Source organism: Typopeltis vanoorti, chromosome 23 (assembly GCF_054136105.1).
Source record: "Typopeltis vanoorti isolate ZY-2024b chromosome 23, IOZ_Tvanoo_1.0, whole genome shotgun sequence".
Lineage (NCBI taxonomy): Eukaryota > Metazoa > Arthropoda > Arachnida > Uropygi > Thelyphonidae > Typopeltis > Typopeltis vanoorti.
The window spans coordinates 35,699,384-35,716,639 of NC_143571.1; the positions used below are offsets into that span (position 1 = coordinate 35,699,384).

General features: G+C 36.4%; 1 protein-coding gene across 1 annotated transcript in view; it reads right to left on the reverse strand.

Moving 5' to 3' along the window:
• mgl (low-density lipoprotein receptor-related protein megalin) overlaps positions 1-17,256 on the reverse strand; it is an 890,817-nt gene that overhangs the window by 95,000 nt on the left and 778,561 nt on the right. Inside the window, exon 68 of the mRNA XM_090412774.1 lies at positions 16,957-17,091. Coding sequence (XP_090268900.1) covers positions 16,957-17,091 — 135 coding nt within the window. The remainder of the gene's footprint in view (positions 1-16,956; positions 17,092-17,256) is intronic.

Below are 17,256 nucleotides of genomic sequence, written 5' to 3' on the forward strand. Positions count from 1 at the left end.
CTAATTATGAGAGAAAGCTAGCTGATGAAACCAGAATAAATTCTAAAGAGTTCTTTTGCTATGTGGCAAGTAAAAAGAGGAATGATTATGGAAGAAGGACCTTAAAATTTGAATTACTGAGTGAGTATTTTTCAGGGGGTGTAACATCTAGGTGATGCTGCAATGCAAGATGTGATATTGACTGATGGAAGAATAGAGGCTGAAGAAATGGAGGTGATTAAAATAGTGCAGAACCTTAATGTGAACAGAGCCATGGGATTAGATGAAATATTGTTCCATACACTATGAGATTTCGCAAGAGAATTACCAGTTCATCTGATCAAGCTGTTCAGTTTAAACCTCAGTACTGGGAAGGTGTCAATGTAGTGGAAGGAGGGCAAAATAGTCTTTTGGAAGAAGAGATCACAAGCTGTATACTCTATTGATGGAACTGAGCTGCAGGAAACTGATGAGGTCAGGGACTTGGGGGGAGAGGTGATTGTGGACAGGGAGTTGAAGTTTAGAAGGCATATTGCAAAAGTGGTGAAAACAGCATACGATATTACATGGTTGTTGAAGAACACACTAACAAGTAGGGATAGAGAAGTTATTGTTTCTTTATATACGGCTTTAATAATGACACATCTGGACTACTCTGTGTAGATCTAGACACCTAGATTCCATGGGGATGAAGAATTGATGGAGAGAATCCTGAGACAAATGACAAAGAATGTTGCAAATCTGTGGAAATCTCGCTATGAGAATAGATTGATGGTCTGTGGACTTCAAAAACTAACTGATAAGCAAAAAAAAAGGAGATACAATAGAAGTACACAAGTTATTACAGAGGATTTATAGGATTGACACTAAAAACGTTTTTTTTTCATTGGCAGGAAGGGAGAGAATGAGGTGTCACTCATGTGTAAGAGCATGGTTAGCCAGGGTGTTAGGACTAGACTTTTTGAATGGAAGGTGGTGAGTGGGTGGAATGGATTGGCAGAGATGGTTTTGAGTGCTTTGTTAGTGAATGAATTTAAGGAAGGGTATAATAGGTATTGGGGGAATAATGGATCTCCTGCGATGAGTCTCCTGACTCCATGAAGATACCTGTATAATAACAATAATAACAGACAATACACTGGTTACATCATAGTTGCTTTGGTCATAATCCCAACCAAACCCAAATTCATTCTTATTGGAAGTCTAAAAGTGGTTGCAACACAATATGTTTAGTCTTTAGAGCAGGATTGAAATTATCCAGTCAGTTCCAAAGCATTCTCCCTTAAAACATGTGGCAAAATTCTGTAATCAGTGGCAACTCATCATATGACTGTCCCCCCCCCTTCCTATTGACATTTGGAGTATTCAGATTTGGAATACTTTCTCTTCATTCATTTTTACCATGCTTAGCCCCTCCTTATTCCTTTAGGAATAATGCCTGCTTTTCCAGGATGGAACACTCTGATAAAGTGATCGTTAAATAGACCAACTATGTCATCTGGTAACCCAAGTCCAATTTCCATCCAGCAAGAAAAACTGTCAAGTCATTGTCCTTTTTCCTACTACTGGATGCATAGTGAAAAAAAAAAAAAAAAAACTCTTTGGGATTCTCTTTGGATTGCAGCACTAGTCTGCTTGCATATTGTAATGCTAATATTTCTCTCCTTACTATATAGTAGTCACCTTGCTATTCCTTATCCAGTTGTTCTCCATTCTCTTTATATGTTTTCTATATTCTCTTTTATCATCTGAAATTCCTGTTTAATTTCTTTAGTCATCCACTTGACTCCAAATCACTTGATATTCTTCACTCAAGATATACAATCTGCCACTGCTTTCAACAAATTTTTCTTAAGTATCTCTGATGTGCAACTAATTTCTTTTCCCACAAATTCTTTCATCCATTGTACTAGTCCAAGCTGGTTTCTAAGTCTCTTATCAGCCTACTTTGTAATTCCACTTAAATTCTTTCTGCTTTGATACTTGTATGTGCTTATTCATCCTCAAAGTCAGGACTATATGGCACTTTCATCATTTGGGAGAAGTGTGAAATCTCCATCACAATCAGATCCCTTTAATGCTATGACAGTCTAAAACTCTTGATCCTCATGTTCCCTCCACTACATATTACCTAAGTCAGTCATTAATATCCTCATGCGCCTTCTACCATATACTGACTAAAACAGTTGTTCCTCAAGAAGTCCAACAATTCAGTTCCTTTAGTACTGTAAGCTGCTCCCTCTACTCTGTTTATATGGCTATAGTTGAAGTTCCCTGTAATAATCACTTGCTTTGCACTAGCTTAAAACAAATTTACCTAAACATTTTCTGCTTATCACCACTATTTTCCCTTGTCTATAGCAGTATTTCACTAAATATCTTGTACTATCCCACATCCCATATCTTCTCAAAGCCATTAAGTGTTCTTTCCACTCTGATTCTCTACCTTAATAGAATGCAGTAGTTCATCTCTTACAGTGAGTAACACTTTACCACTCCATTTACCTTCCCTATTCTGCTGTACCCTTCTATTTTTATCCATGTGAGAACATCCTACTCCATTAATCACGTTTTGATGATACCGAAAATCTTTGGAAAGACTGAGTCAATCAACATCAGAAACTCATTCCCTTTTTCATAATGCTCCCTCCTGGCATTTGTATACAGAAAAAACAGTGCACTGCTAGTCTTCATATAACTATTATTATTATCATCATCATCAAATTCCTGACATGTACAGGATATAATAGTACTACAAGAAAAATTTACATCATTACTAACTTCCTATCTACAATTTTCCTCCAAATCAGTCTGTTACTTGTCAAGACTCCAACATTATCAGATCTTATATTTCTATTGTCCAAGGCACTTTGTATCGTATCAATCCACCTATATCTTGTCTTCCTCTGGGTCGTTTTCCTGCCAACCTGGCAGAGAACACTTGTTTTGCTAATCTTTCCTTGCCCATTCTGTTTAGGTGACCATACCACCAGAGATCAGCTCTGCTAATGTATTCCTGGATGCTGACAATGTCAAGTTCTTTCCTAATATCCTTGTTTTTAATATGATATTGCCATTGATGCCATCTGTTCACGCCTCTAATCTTTCTCAGGGCTCTCATATCTGCGGTCTCTAGTCTTTGGTCAAGTGTTTTACTTCTGACCCAGCTTTCAGATCCATAAGTTAAAACGGTTTGAACACTGTCTTATATACAGCTAATTTAGTGTTCCGACTAATTTCTCTTTTATTCCACATTACTTTATTCAATTGACTTCCTACCATACCAGCTTTGTTGATTCTATTATCTATTTCTATATTTAATTTATCATCTTCACTAAAAATCGTATCTAAGTAGCTGAAATGTTTTACTTGTTCCACTGGTTCCCCATTCACAACACAGTTAACATTTTCATCGATTCTGCCTATTTTCATTGTCTTTGTCTTTTTATTGCTGACCTTCATACCATATCTATTACAACAGTTATTCAATTTAGTCAGAGAATCTTGCAGACGTGTGCTGGATTTATTAAAAGTGTAACATCATCTACATAAAGCAAAGAGCTGACATTAACATCTCCAATTTTGATATCATGTTTAATACCACTTTCCTTCATAATGTGATCCATATAGATAATGAATAACAGAGGGGATAATGTACATCCTTGTCTCACACCAGATTTAACATTAAACCATCTTCCTGTACTTCCTTCAATTCTCACTGCTGACTTGCAACTCAAATAAAGACTAAGTATTGCTTGATATAATGCCCCATTGACATCATATAACTGTAGCGTATTGAATAGCTTCTCTCTTGGCACCTTGTCATATGCCTTTTCCAAATCAACAAAACTTAAATACAGATCTTCGTTATATTCCAATCATTTCTCCACTATTTGTCGTAAAGTGAAGATCTGATCCTGACAGCCTCTATTTGACCTGAATCCAGCTTGTTCTTCACCAAACTTTTCTTCCACAATTCTTCTCAAGTATAGTTGCATAAATCTTACCAGGAACACTCAGTAGGGAAATACTTCTGTAATTCTCACATTCAGTGTTTTATTTTCCTTTTTAATAATGGGTACTATGAGAGCTCTACTCCAATCATCGGGAATTCGTCCCTCTGTCCAGGCATTCTGAACTATGAAGTGCAGCCACTGTAAGACTTTTATACCACCATACTTCAGCATTTCTGGTTGAATATCATCTACTCCTGCTGTCTTTCCACATTTCAAGCCTTTGATGACTTTTATAATACAAAAATACCAAATACAAAATGATGGTAGCTATTATTATTCCTCACATAATCCACTTGGCTCTGGAATATAGCATATGCCCTCTTATTAATCAAACTACTAATCATACTAAGCCATCCCTGCTACATTCTACCCTTGGAACCCTTGTCTTAACACACTCACTTGCCCATAGATAGGTTTGGAATTATGTGGATACATGGAGTACCTTTGAGGCTAGACGGAAATTGTATGCAAGAGATGGATTACATTTGAACACAATTTCCGTCTATCCTCAAAGGTACTCGACGTATCCACATAATTCCAAACCTATCTTCCTACACATTCTCACTATCATCTCATTTATTATCACTGCTTTTCTTCTCCCTATTGCATTATCATACTGAGGCAATACACTTGGCCTCTAGGTGGTGATTGCTGCACATCGGTCACCATGTAAGCTGTGAAAAGATAAGTAAATTTTATATTTAATTATCATTATTATTATAGTTATCTCCATGAAGTCATAAGGCTGATCATGAGAGATCAGTTATTCACACAATACCTATCATATCCTTCCTTAAACTCATTCACCGATGAAGTACCCACAAGCACCTCTAGTGACCCATTCAAGATACTCTAAGTAAAAAATCTAGTCCAAACATTTGTGCTAACCACACTCTTAGACAACTTCCACTGGTGACCCCCTTGTTCTCTCCCTTCCTGCCATGTACTGAAAAAAGGTTTCAGTGTCAATCCTATAAAACCCCCCCTTTAATAACTTAAATGCTTCTATCATGAATTCTCTTTTTCACCTATCAGCTAATTTTTGAAACCATCAATCTATTCTTATAGTGAGCATTCCACAGGCCTGCCACAATCTTTTTCACTCGCTGCTGGATCCTCTCCACAACTTCTTCATCCCTACAGAATCCGGGAGTCCAGATCTGTGTCAGTAGTCCAGATGCGGTCTTATTAAAGCCTTATATGGTGGAACAATAACCTCTCTCTCTCCATGCTTGTGTTCTTCAACAATTACATAATTTGATGTGCTGTTTTAGTTACCTTTGCAATATGCCCTCTAAACTTCAACTCCTGTCCACAGTCACATCCAAATTCCTGGCTTAATCAATATAGTACACAGCTTCTGATCCCTTTCCAAAGTGCATCACCTTACACTTAGCCAAATTAAACTGGTAACCATTTACCTTTGCCCAAACTGCCAGTCTATTTACACCACCCTGCAAGATCTTTACATCATCTTAATTGACTATCACTCTTTTCAGGTTTTTTTTTTTTTTTTTTTTTTCATCAGCAAACTGAACACTTCGCATCAAATCATTTCATATATCATTATAATGCAAATTAAACAGCAGAAAACCAAGTACTGAGACCTATGGTACACTACTGGTCACTTGTCTTCTCTTGGACTCAACTCCTTCATAAACCACTCTTTGATATCTGTCCATCAGCCACCCTCTAATCCAAATTAATTACCAGATTCATATCCATCCCTATTTGCTCCAATTTATGCAACACAGTTCTATAGGGAATCTTGTCAAATGCTTTTGCAAAGTCTAGCCATATCGCTGGGTAGCTATTTCCCTTATTCAACTCCATTGTCACTTGATTATAAAATGTAAGCGAATTCCTAAGATAAGACATACCCTTCCCAATATGGACAGTTTCTCCCAACAGTTTCTCCATGGAGTCTGGAGACTCATTATGGGAGACCTAAACTAACCCTTACACACATAAATCCTATCACATCTTTCCTTAAACTCATTCACTATCAGGGTACTCACAACTAATTCTGGCAATCCATTTCACTCATTCACCACTCTCCACACAAAAAATCTGGTCTGCACATCCCTACTAACCACCCTCTTACACAACTTCCACATATGCTCCTGTTTTTCTGACTACATGTCATACATGGAAAAAATTTTTGTGTATCAATTTATAAATCACCTTTCATATCATAAAAGTTTCCATCATGTCCCCTCTTTTCTGCCTATCAACTAAACTTGGCAACTCATAATCCTTCAACTTGTCCTCACAGGGAGCATTGCACAGTCCTTCTCTACAACCACCTAGTTCCTAAGAAACTCAGGTGACCAAATTTGCACACAGTGGTCAATATGTGGATGAATCATAGCCTTATAAAGAGGATGTAATAACTTCCATATCTTTACTTGTTAGTATGTTTTTCAACACTGAAATAATCACTTGAGCTATTTTACCAACTTTTGCAATATGCCCTCTGAACTTGAAATCTCTGTCTACCATTATCCCCAAGTCAGTTTCCTGCATTCCAATATCAACAATTTCAATTTGGGTTGAAAAGGTTGCATACAACCTTTTCAACCCAAAGTGCATAACCTTACATTTTGCAACATTAAATTGACAATCATTAGCCTTTGTCCACAATGCTAATTTATTTAAATCATCCTGCAGGATATGTGGGATTAAATATCCCCTTAATTTAAATAATATCTACATCACCTTTATCTATTCTCCCTGGTTTTGCATCATCAGCAAACAACTGAATATTCCATCTTAAATCTCTCCCTGTACCAGTGATATACAAATTAAAGTGTAGTGGCTCTAATACAGAACCATAAGATACTCCACTGGTCACTCTCATTCTCTTAGATTCCACTCCATCATATACTCATCTCTGGTGTCTGTATTTCAGCCATCCTCCTATCCATGCTATTAGCTACTTCATGCTACGATGAAGCATGTGAATCCATGCTTCATATCCACAATTTGTTCCAACATTTGTAATAGTTTTCCATGTAGTATTTAAATTTATTATAAAATGTGGATAAATACTAAGACAGGAACCTACCTTTTACAAAGCCATGTTGCCCACTGTAGAGTATTGCATCCCTATCCAGCCAATGTTGGATTTTACCTTTAACCAACCTTTCCAATACTTTAACAACCACTCCTGATACATTAATTGGTCTGTAGTTTGCTACCTCTGTCTTGGTGTCACCTTTATGCAATGGAACTATCATACCCTCTTTCCACTCTCCTGGAACTAGGGTTTCTGGGCAGGAATTCCCTCCTGTCCATTCTTGGGAATTTTTTTTCGTTTCCCGTTCCCAGATCCCGAGAAAATTTGGTTGGGAAATCGGGAAAATTTTTAATAAATGCATATTTTAATATTTTTTTATAGATTGTCTGAAACAAAATGAACTGGTTCGTAAATAAAATTTATTTAAAATGTTCTAATAAATATTTCATATTCCAACTCAAGCATTAGTATTTAAAAAATATATATATATATATATATTAATACTCGAGTTGGACTTTTGTTGTTTTTTTGTTTGCTGAGCCTCAGCCCTAACTCTTCAAATCTCAACAAATTTGGTTATATGAGACTGCCTCAAATTTGGGAGGCTTACATCAGCAGACCTTGCCCAACGGCCAAGAACACCTACTTAGCCCGCTAGAGGGCCCCATCAGGACTTTTAGGAGAACAATAGCTTCATCACTTCATTTTCAGTTACTGTGTTGTAGTGCCTACGTGCACGTGCCTTTTTTATAAGTTCCTTTTGAAGTCTGAATTGAATAATGATGAGCCAATGCCTTCATCTTCTAAGAGACAAATGACAATTTTACATTATGTCAAGGGACTGGATTTAAAAGAAACCGTAAGCAAATTAGCAGCCTTGGATGGGATATTAGTGAACACCATCACAAAAAGTGAGTTTATTAGGGAAAGTTTCACAAGCAAAGGAATGCAGTTGCCAAGAAGTCCATCTTCAGTTATGACACTAATGCATAATTGTTATAGTAAAGTGAAACAGCTGTACATCCAGAAATTGGAAGTATTCAAATATGATAATAAAAAACTGAGTATTTCAATAGACGAGTGGACCAGTTGCAAGAATCGCAGATACATGAATGTTCACGTATACTGCAATGAGACCTATATGAACCTTGGTTTAGTAAGAATACATGGGAACTGTCCCGCAGAAAAAGTGTTATCCTTGCTTCAGGAAACATTAGAAAACTTTCAGTTAAAAGTTGAAAGTGATGCGGTTGCAATTACAAGGGATGGTGCAGTTGTTATGGAAAAATTCAGAAAATTATCACTGACTATTTAACAATACTGCTACAACCATGCACTACATCTAGCTGTAACAAAAGTATTTTATGTTAAAAATTTGAAAGGTGAAGCATCAGTGACTTGTAGCAGTCATAGTGAATTCAATACAGATTCTGAATACGATAAAGATGATAATGATTCTGAGTTAGATGGTGTGGCCCGAGTTGATCAGTATGATTTGCGAGATGATCTATCTTCGGCAATTAGCAGCATATGAAGAAGTATGAAAATATTTAAATATTCTCCAATAAAAAATTCTCTTTTGCAGCAAGAAATAACCAAGAGTAAAATGAGGGAACTAGAAGTCATTTTGGACTGTAAAACACAATTATTTTAGAGTCCAAAATGACTGGTATGCTGATTGGAATGCCTTGCCTGAGAGTGTGGTGTCTGCAAGGAGTTTGAGTGTGTTTAAGATACAGTATGATGAGCTGTGTGTGTGATAAAAGGACCTCCCAGATGAGTCTTTGACTCCATGAGGTCTTGGGGTAATAATAATAAGGCATAGAAACCTATTGAACTGTTTTCCTCAGAAGAATAAAAGTGAAAGCCATGGCTGTTTATTATTCTAAGAGATAAGAACAGAGTTATAACCTTTAGAGAGGAAAATTGATTTAGAATCAACATCATTTCATGTTCCAGAAGCAATTCTGTGGAGTATAATATATTATATATATATAAATATATAATATATATATCATATATATCATATATAATATATATATATATATATATATATATATGTTTTGTGTGTGTGTGTGTGTGTGTGTGTGTGTGTGTGTGTGTGTGTGTGTGTGTGTGTGTGTGTGTGTGTATATGCATGATGAACTTACATTATAGAAATTACATTTCCATAATGCTAGACTTCTGAGAAGGATGATGTGAAGTTGTATGGATATATCATCCTTTATTAGTTCTGATTCTTTTGATTGAAGATGGTAGATCCCATTAGGCTGTATTAAGATGAGAATATCTACAAAAATTGTTCTTGGATGGATAGATAGTACTAATTCTGTGAAGACAACCATCTAGATAAGACTTCACTTGGACTACTGTGCACAGGTCTGGTCTCCTAGTTCCCGTTGTGATTCTGATATATTGGAGAGAGTACAAAGGAGAGTTTTAAAAATGATATCAGGATTCTGGAATACTGATTATGAAGACAGGTTGAGAATTTTTAGACTGCAGACACTAGCAAACAGGAGAAAGAGGGGTGATATGATTGAGACTTACAAACTTCTGAAAGGGTCATACAGGATTTCAATTGATGGAATTTTTCAATTTATGGAGGGTGGAGAAAGGACGAGAGGGCATCCTTGGAAGCTGAGAATGAATGCCGCCAAAAAGGGTGTGAGGGCTAGATTTTTCTCTCAGATGGTGGTGCATGATTGAAATGGATTGCCTTTGGATGTTGTGAGTGCAAGTAGTGTGAATGAATTCAAGAATAAGTATGATAGCTGGTGTGTGTGTGTGTGTGTAGTATGTGGCCTCCCTCAATGAGTCTCTGACTCCCTGGAGGTCTCTCTTAATAATAACAATAATAATATATATTTATTGAAAAAAATCAGCATATAATTGGACCCACACAGTCTCAAACCCACGTTGTTCAAGGGTGAACTTATACTTAAAAGTACTTATAAGCACTTTTAAATTTTATTTTAAACTTCTTATTTATTGTAAAGTAGTAAAATATATAAGTACTTAAATTTGGGCTGTTTATATTCAGCTTAAAAAAAATTTTTTTTTCTAATTGACAATTATATATATATTATTTTTTATTAATTATTATCAAGAAATAATGCTTAACGAAGCTTACATTTTGTTATTCTTATAACAAAACAATTCTGATATGCTGATAAAACACAGATTCCATTTTTTTTTTAATTCTAAGCCATAAAATAACAAGTTCCACTTTTAAATTCTCCTTAACATACGTAGTTTTAAAACTGGTTACACAATTTTTGTTGACTAGTGTTATTATTGATATTATCATTATCAATAATTGCTTTCCTGAAATTGAAATAAACTGAAATAATACTAATTAAATTAAGGGGATATTAGATCCCACATTGTTTTAAAACCAAATAAGAAACTCAAAGATTGGAATCAAAGAGTTTCATGCCGAATATAGTATAAAAAACTATAAAAGTAGCGGCGAATACCAGCGTGAGCTGAATGCAAGTAGTTCCTAGAACGTAGTACAAACATGGGCAACTCGTTGCAAAGGTGGGGAAAGTTCTGATCACTATTCTTTGGTATTTACCATAATGTAAAAACATATTTCCTAGGAAATGTATACTGTTATTACATTATGGTAGGGAGGTCACTACCCAGACCGGTTTCAGCCTTTATTGAGGCTTCATCAGTGAGTAGCTAGACCAAATTATTAATACCAAAGGGTATAGCGAAAAGAACTTATGTACTCTGCTATACGAGTTGTCCAAAAAGGTGTACCCATTAAGTTACTTAAATATAAAGAGCCAAATAATAATACATTAATTGCCTGAAATAATACATTAATTTCAATTTAATTTAAATTTTAAAGTTAATTTTTACAATATCTGAAGTCTACAAGCTAAGAACTCAAATCAATAATTCAACAACAAAGCAATAATTCTAGACTATTGAGTTTTTGGCCATTAAGAACTGCCAGAACTTTGATTCAAGCATTGATCTACATTGATCTAATGGTAACATATAATATCAAAATAACCATGTCTCATTTAATTTCCATTTTACTGTAACTTCAATATTATGCTAATCACAAGGTAACTAGGTGTATAAGACAACCTCCAAAATTTATTTTCAAAATGTTTATTTTGTGCTGTGCTCACTGTATAAAATGACCACAGATTTTACACTCACCAACAGCTTCTTACCCATTACTTTTACTTTAATATAATGTAGGAATAGAAATTACAGCAGGTATTTTCTTTACTGTAATTTAACCAAACAATGTCTTCCAGTATGAGACGATCAATGTTATGTTTATACAAGTCTTTGGTTTCATATATTGTAATTCATCATGCCAGTAAGGTTTCATTAAGATTTAAATGAAAACAACTATATGTTTGCTGTAATGAACACATTTATTAAATAAAAATATTTATATATAAAATATATTAATCTACCACTTATCAGTATATTAATATTCTAATTAGCATAATATAAAAGCAAAAGCATATTAGAACACAGTACATGTTCTAACATATCATACATATCTAACATAGCACTGCAACACATTACTTTAAAAGCTAGACGAATGCTTGATAATGTTTTTTATCACTGAATTCAGATGTTCAGATTTTACACCCGATGTTTTCCAAGAATTTTTTTTTTAACTTCAAATATCATCTTATACATGAACATATTACAGTGATTAATTCCTGTAAGGGGCTGCATGAATCTTATATCTTCAGGAAAAATAATCAATGGCTTATTAATGGCAACAATAATGGCTTGTTAATTATTATTATTATTATGTGACACCTCCAAGGAGTCCAAAGACTCATCAAGGGAAGGTACCTACTCCATAACTCTCTGTCTCCACCACTTAATCCATTAGCTACAACAAACTGCAACTACACCAATGCCATCTACTGCCCACCACCACTAATATTTTCACAGACAATCACAAACATCCATGCCTAAGGCGGGATTTGAACCTGCAGCCTTTTGGATGCAGAGGGGATACACTAACCACTCAGCCAACCAGGCTGGCAAAAGTATTTTCACTATTATTATTATTATGTGACACCTCCAAGGAGTCCAAAGACTCATTGAGGGAGGGCCCCTACTCTACAACTCTCCGTCTCCACCACTCAATCCACCAACTATGGCAAACTGCATCATCTACACCAACAGCATCTATTGCCCACCACCACTAGTTTGTTCACAGACAATCACAAACATCCATGCCCATGGTGGGATTCAAACCTGCAGTCTTTTAGCTGAAGAGCAGATATGCTAACTACTCAGTCAACCAGGCCATCCAAATTTCTAGCTCCTTGATAACTATTGATGATGTAATCAACATGGATAGGAATGTTGAGTTAATTAATGAGGTCATATTTACTTTTTCAAAGCATTATGAATTCTCTAGAAATTCAAGAAAATCATAATTGATCAATGGGCAACAACACTCAAGAAATGCAATTAAAATTAAAATATGTATCAGTAATTATACAGAGTGTTTCTTAAAGATATTGAATTTTTTGCAGTGGATGCGTTGCAGAAACTGCTATATGTATGCACAAAAGAATGTGAAGGATCTGTGGACTGTTTGGCTAAATGAGAAAAATTAATACGTCAACGTATGTGAGGAGTGTCAGGATAGACTGGAGCGATTAGGAATGGAAGCAGACGTCAGGACGATAGCGGAAGAGCTTCGGCAGGAGTTCGTGAAAATGAAAAGTGACCTTCATCTCCTGCAAGAGGAACTGGATGTGCTCAGTAAGGAGGTTCTGGAAATTAAAACTGAGTTAAATGTGTTGAATAGAGAAATTAGGATTATGGAGATTACTTTAACTGAAGTAACTAGAACAGGATTAATAAGGGAGAGTCTTTGGTGAATGATGAGATAATAAATAGAATGGGAGTGATTGGAAGTCAACAGAATGAAAGCACAGGAGGTCTAGAAGAAATGAGATGTCGTGAAAGTGGGGGAGTTAGTAAAAGAGTACTGAGGGAAAGTAATGAAACTGGGAGAGTCATGCTGAATAGCATAGAAAATGAGGCCGTGAGTGATGCTTGTTTGGATTTGAATGAAGTTATGAGTGGTACAATATATGGTGATTCTATGATTAAGGGTATGGAGAGTGGTATGCCTGAGGAGTGCTTGGCTGGTGGAACAACAGAGAGAGCGACTTTAGCAATAAAGAGAGGGGATATGACAGAAAAGATGATAGTTATGGTGGGTACAAATGACCTGAGTGGTAGTATTAATTGGGTAGCAAAAGATTTAAGAACATTGTTAGATATCATGAAGAAGAAAAGTGTCAAAAGGAGGATAGTGTGTGTGTGTGTGTGTGTGCCGCCTCATTTTGACAATTATGAGTTAAGGAGAAGAGCAATGATAATGAATGATATGATTGCAAGAATGTGCAAAAAAAGAGGTCTCAAATTTGTTGATCTCTGGAGTGTGTTTGAAGGCAAAAGACAGCTGTATGCAAGAGATGGGTTGCATCTGAACATGGAAGGTCATAAGCGATTGAAGAAGTTACTGTTCTCTTAACAAGTTGAAGAAATTGGGCAAACTAAAATTGAAAAGGTTGAGTGTAAGAAGGAGAAACTTATGCAGTGAATGTATATTTGTTGATCCTTTTTCAAGGAATAAATTGCAGAATAGAGTGGATAAAAACTGGCATGGGACTACTGAAAGTAGTGATATGTATATCAGTTCTAAAGCTGGCAAGAACAAAACTGAATCTGCAATTTTAGTATACTAATGCAAGAAGCATTCAAAATAAAAAGAGAAGAATTTTTGACATTAGTCAGCACAATCTTACCAAAAGTTGTAGGAATTAGTGAAACTTGGCTGTCAGCAGAAGATGTGGTTACTGGAATTGAATGTGACAGGTACAGTATTTTCAGGGAGAATAGAGAAGATTGTGAAATAGTGACCAACACAACCAAATATACAGTTGGCTGCTGCTATAGGCCAGGGGGTAAAGGGGGTGATATTGAATTCATGCATCAGCAAATTAGTGCAATGTGTGCAGGATTATTATGGGGGATTTTAATTATGGTGATATCAATTGGAAGGAGGAAATTTCACATGGCAAAAAGGAAATGAAATTCATACACCTTCAGAGCTAATTACTTGAAACAGCACATAACTGAAGGGACTCGTTGTGTGAGAGTGTTGAACCTGGGTCACTGGTTCAGAGGACATATGCATAAGTAAGGTGTCCTCGTTATCTCCAATTGGTGAGAGCAATCGTGGTATTGGCTTTAATATGGAACTACAGGTTAGGTAATTATAACAAGCTTCGGAGTGAGCTTACAGCCATGCCATGGCAGAACATACTGCAGGGGAAAGATGTTAGCAGTGCATGTGATAAAATCAGTGGGTATCTGAGGAAGGCAATATCAGAATGTATTCCCATGGTCAGGAAGACAAACAAGACAGGTGTTAGATGGATGAATAGTAGTATCAGGCTTAATCTGCAAAAAAAAAAAGAAAATGTTATGGAGAATTTACAAGGAGAAAGGCGATCAGTACACCCATGAGCAGTACAAGGCTCAAGCTAGGAAGGTTACCAGCACAGTAAGAAAAGCTAAATCAGATTATGAGAAGACCTTAAGCCAAGGAGATCAAGAATAATCCCAAAGAGTTCTTCTGCTATGTGGCAAGTAAAAGGAAGAATGACTTTGGAAGGATAACCTTAGTGGGTGCTGATGGTATTGAGGTGACTAAATCAGATGTAATAGTAGAGTTACTGAGTGATCACTTTTCAAAAGTCTATCACCCAAGTGAGGATATCTCTGTACCTGTAGCAATAACTAATGTGAGAATTGAAGTTAATAAATCAGAGGTACTTATTACATTGCAGAATTTAAATGCCCACACTGCTGTAGGTTTAGATGGAATATCAGCTCGGATGTTGTGTGAATGTGCAAAGGAATTGTCAACGCCTCTTACTTGGTTATTTAACTTAAGTTTGAACTCTGGTATGGTCCCTAGGGAGTGGAAGGAAGGCAAAGTAGTTCCTTTGCATAAAGGTGGCTCTAAGACTGCAGTAGTTAATTACAGACAAATCACCATCTTGGGAGTGGTGGTAAAAGTATTGAAAAAGTTGGTTAAAGAGAGAATTCAAGAATGGTTGCATCAGAATATGATGCTCTATAGGGGCCAACATGGTTTTTTTAAAGGTCGATCCTGCCTTAGCAATTTATTAACTTTTTATAATAGAAAGACATCAGAGTTGGACAAAGGAAATGGCTATACAGTGGTACTTCTGGATTTTGCTAAGGCTTTTGACAGGATACCCCACTGTTGCACAAATTGGAGCAGATGGGGACGGATACTAAACTGGTGATATGGATAAGAGAATGACTCAGGGAGAGATACCAGAAAGTGGTGTATGGAGGAGCAGAGTCCAAAATGAGGCAGGTGACCAGTGATGTGCCTCAGGGCTCTGTGCTTGGGCTGTTATTGTTTAATTTGTAAATAATAACAATAGCCATTTCCTATATTAATAAATGATATAGGAAATGGCTTGAAGAGAGATATTCAGTTGTTTGCTGATGACGCAAAGTTGGGTAGTACAATAAAAAATCAAGCCGATGTTGAGAGTTTGCAGGATGATTTAAATAAGCTGGAAAATGGACAAAAGGTAATGGATGTCAATTCAATGTGGAAAAGTGTAAAGTTATGCATTTTGGGATTAAAAGATTACCAGCTGTGTACTACATTGATGGAACGGTACTTGAAGAGATAGATGAGGCGAGGGACTTGGGGGTGTTGGTGGATAGGAAGATGAAGTTCAGAGGACACGTTGCTAAGGTGTCCAAGATTGCACATAGGATTACTTGGTTATTGAAGAATAGAACATACTAACATCCAGAGATAAAGAGGTTATTATTCCCCTTTATAAGGCGGTGATACTTCCACATTTGGATTACTGTGCTCAAGTCTGGTCACCTGGATTCCTTGGAGATAAGGAGGTTGTGGAGAGGGTTCGGAGGATAGTGACTAAGTTGGTGAGTGATGTAAAAAACTGCTCCCTACATTGATACATTGAGAGCTTGTGGATTGAAGACGTTGGTTGATAGGCAGAGAAGAGGGGATATAATAGAAACATTTAAATTACTAAAAGGTTTTTATAAGACTGATGCAGGGGAAATATTTCAGCTATGTGATAGTGATGGAAGAACAAGAGGTCATCCCTGGAAATTAAGGAAAAGTGTTGTTAACAAGGGTGTGAGAACTAGATTTTCCACCTGAAGGGTGGTGAATGAGTGGAATGCATTGCCTGACTCAATTGTGAGTTCTTCATCTGTAAATGAATTCAAGAAGAGATATGATAGATATTGTTTTGATAGTTTGGGTCTCCTGCGATGAGTCTACTGACTCCATGGAGATACCCATAATAATAAGAATAATGATATTTCAATATTGTCTGCGCGGTTAGCCTAGTGGCTTTGCGCTTCGCAACCATATGCCTGGGGAAGGAGTGTCCTAGGTTCGATTCCCGTCGACGACATGAGGAGCTCAAGGATCTTCCTCAGCCATAGCCAAATTAGCCGGTCTTGGGGATGGACAGCAGGGTTTTTTCCCCGCCAATTTATCTGGTGTTTTTCATCCTGCAAGCAGGCAAACCGGTCTGAGGACACACACAAATTACAGTCAGGAATACTGACCCAGCCATAGGTCTGATTCGTCAGCCTATGCCGGTTCCGGAGCCTGGATAAAATTTGAGGGGACTAGATGGTACTGTGAACTCCCAGATAAAGGGAGAACGCTGTATCATCACACAGAATTTATTTTTATTTATTTTATTTCAATATTTCTGTTGTGTCAGTAGAAAGAGATTTCTACTGACACGACACAGAAGTGTCGTGTCAGTGGTTTGTAACATGCATGTTTCTGAAAGATGTTAGTAGTAAGTGATAAAAAATTACCTTCACATGCTTTGGGATCCTGATCACTTATTTTATATCCATATGGACAAGTACAGATATAGCCTCCTCCTTTCAATGAAGTACAGTTGTGTTGGCAACCTCCATGCTTTTCATCATCGCAGGTACCTGTAGTGTCTACATACCAAAAAACAGAGTGCAGTAAGAAAAACAGCATACATCATAAATAATTTTTATTCAAACTTTTAACTTTTTAAACTTATTCTGTTAGCAGAGTAGGGATATAAATAAGAGTTTATAAAGCAGTAAACTGGAATAAGATATTAATAATCACTTGCATAC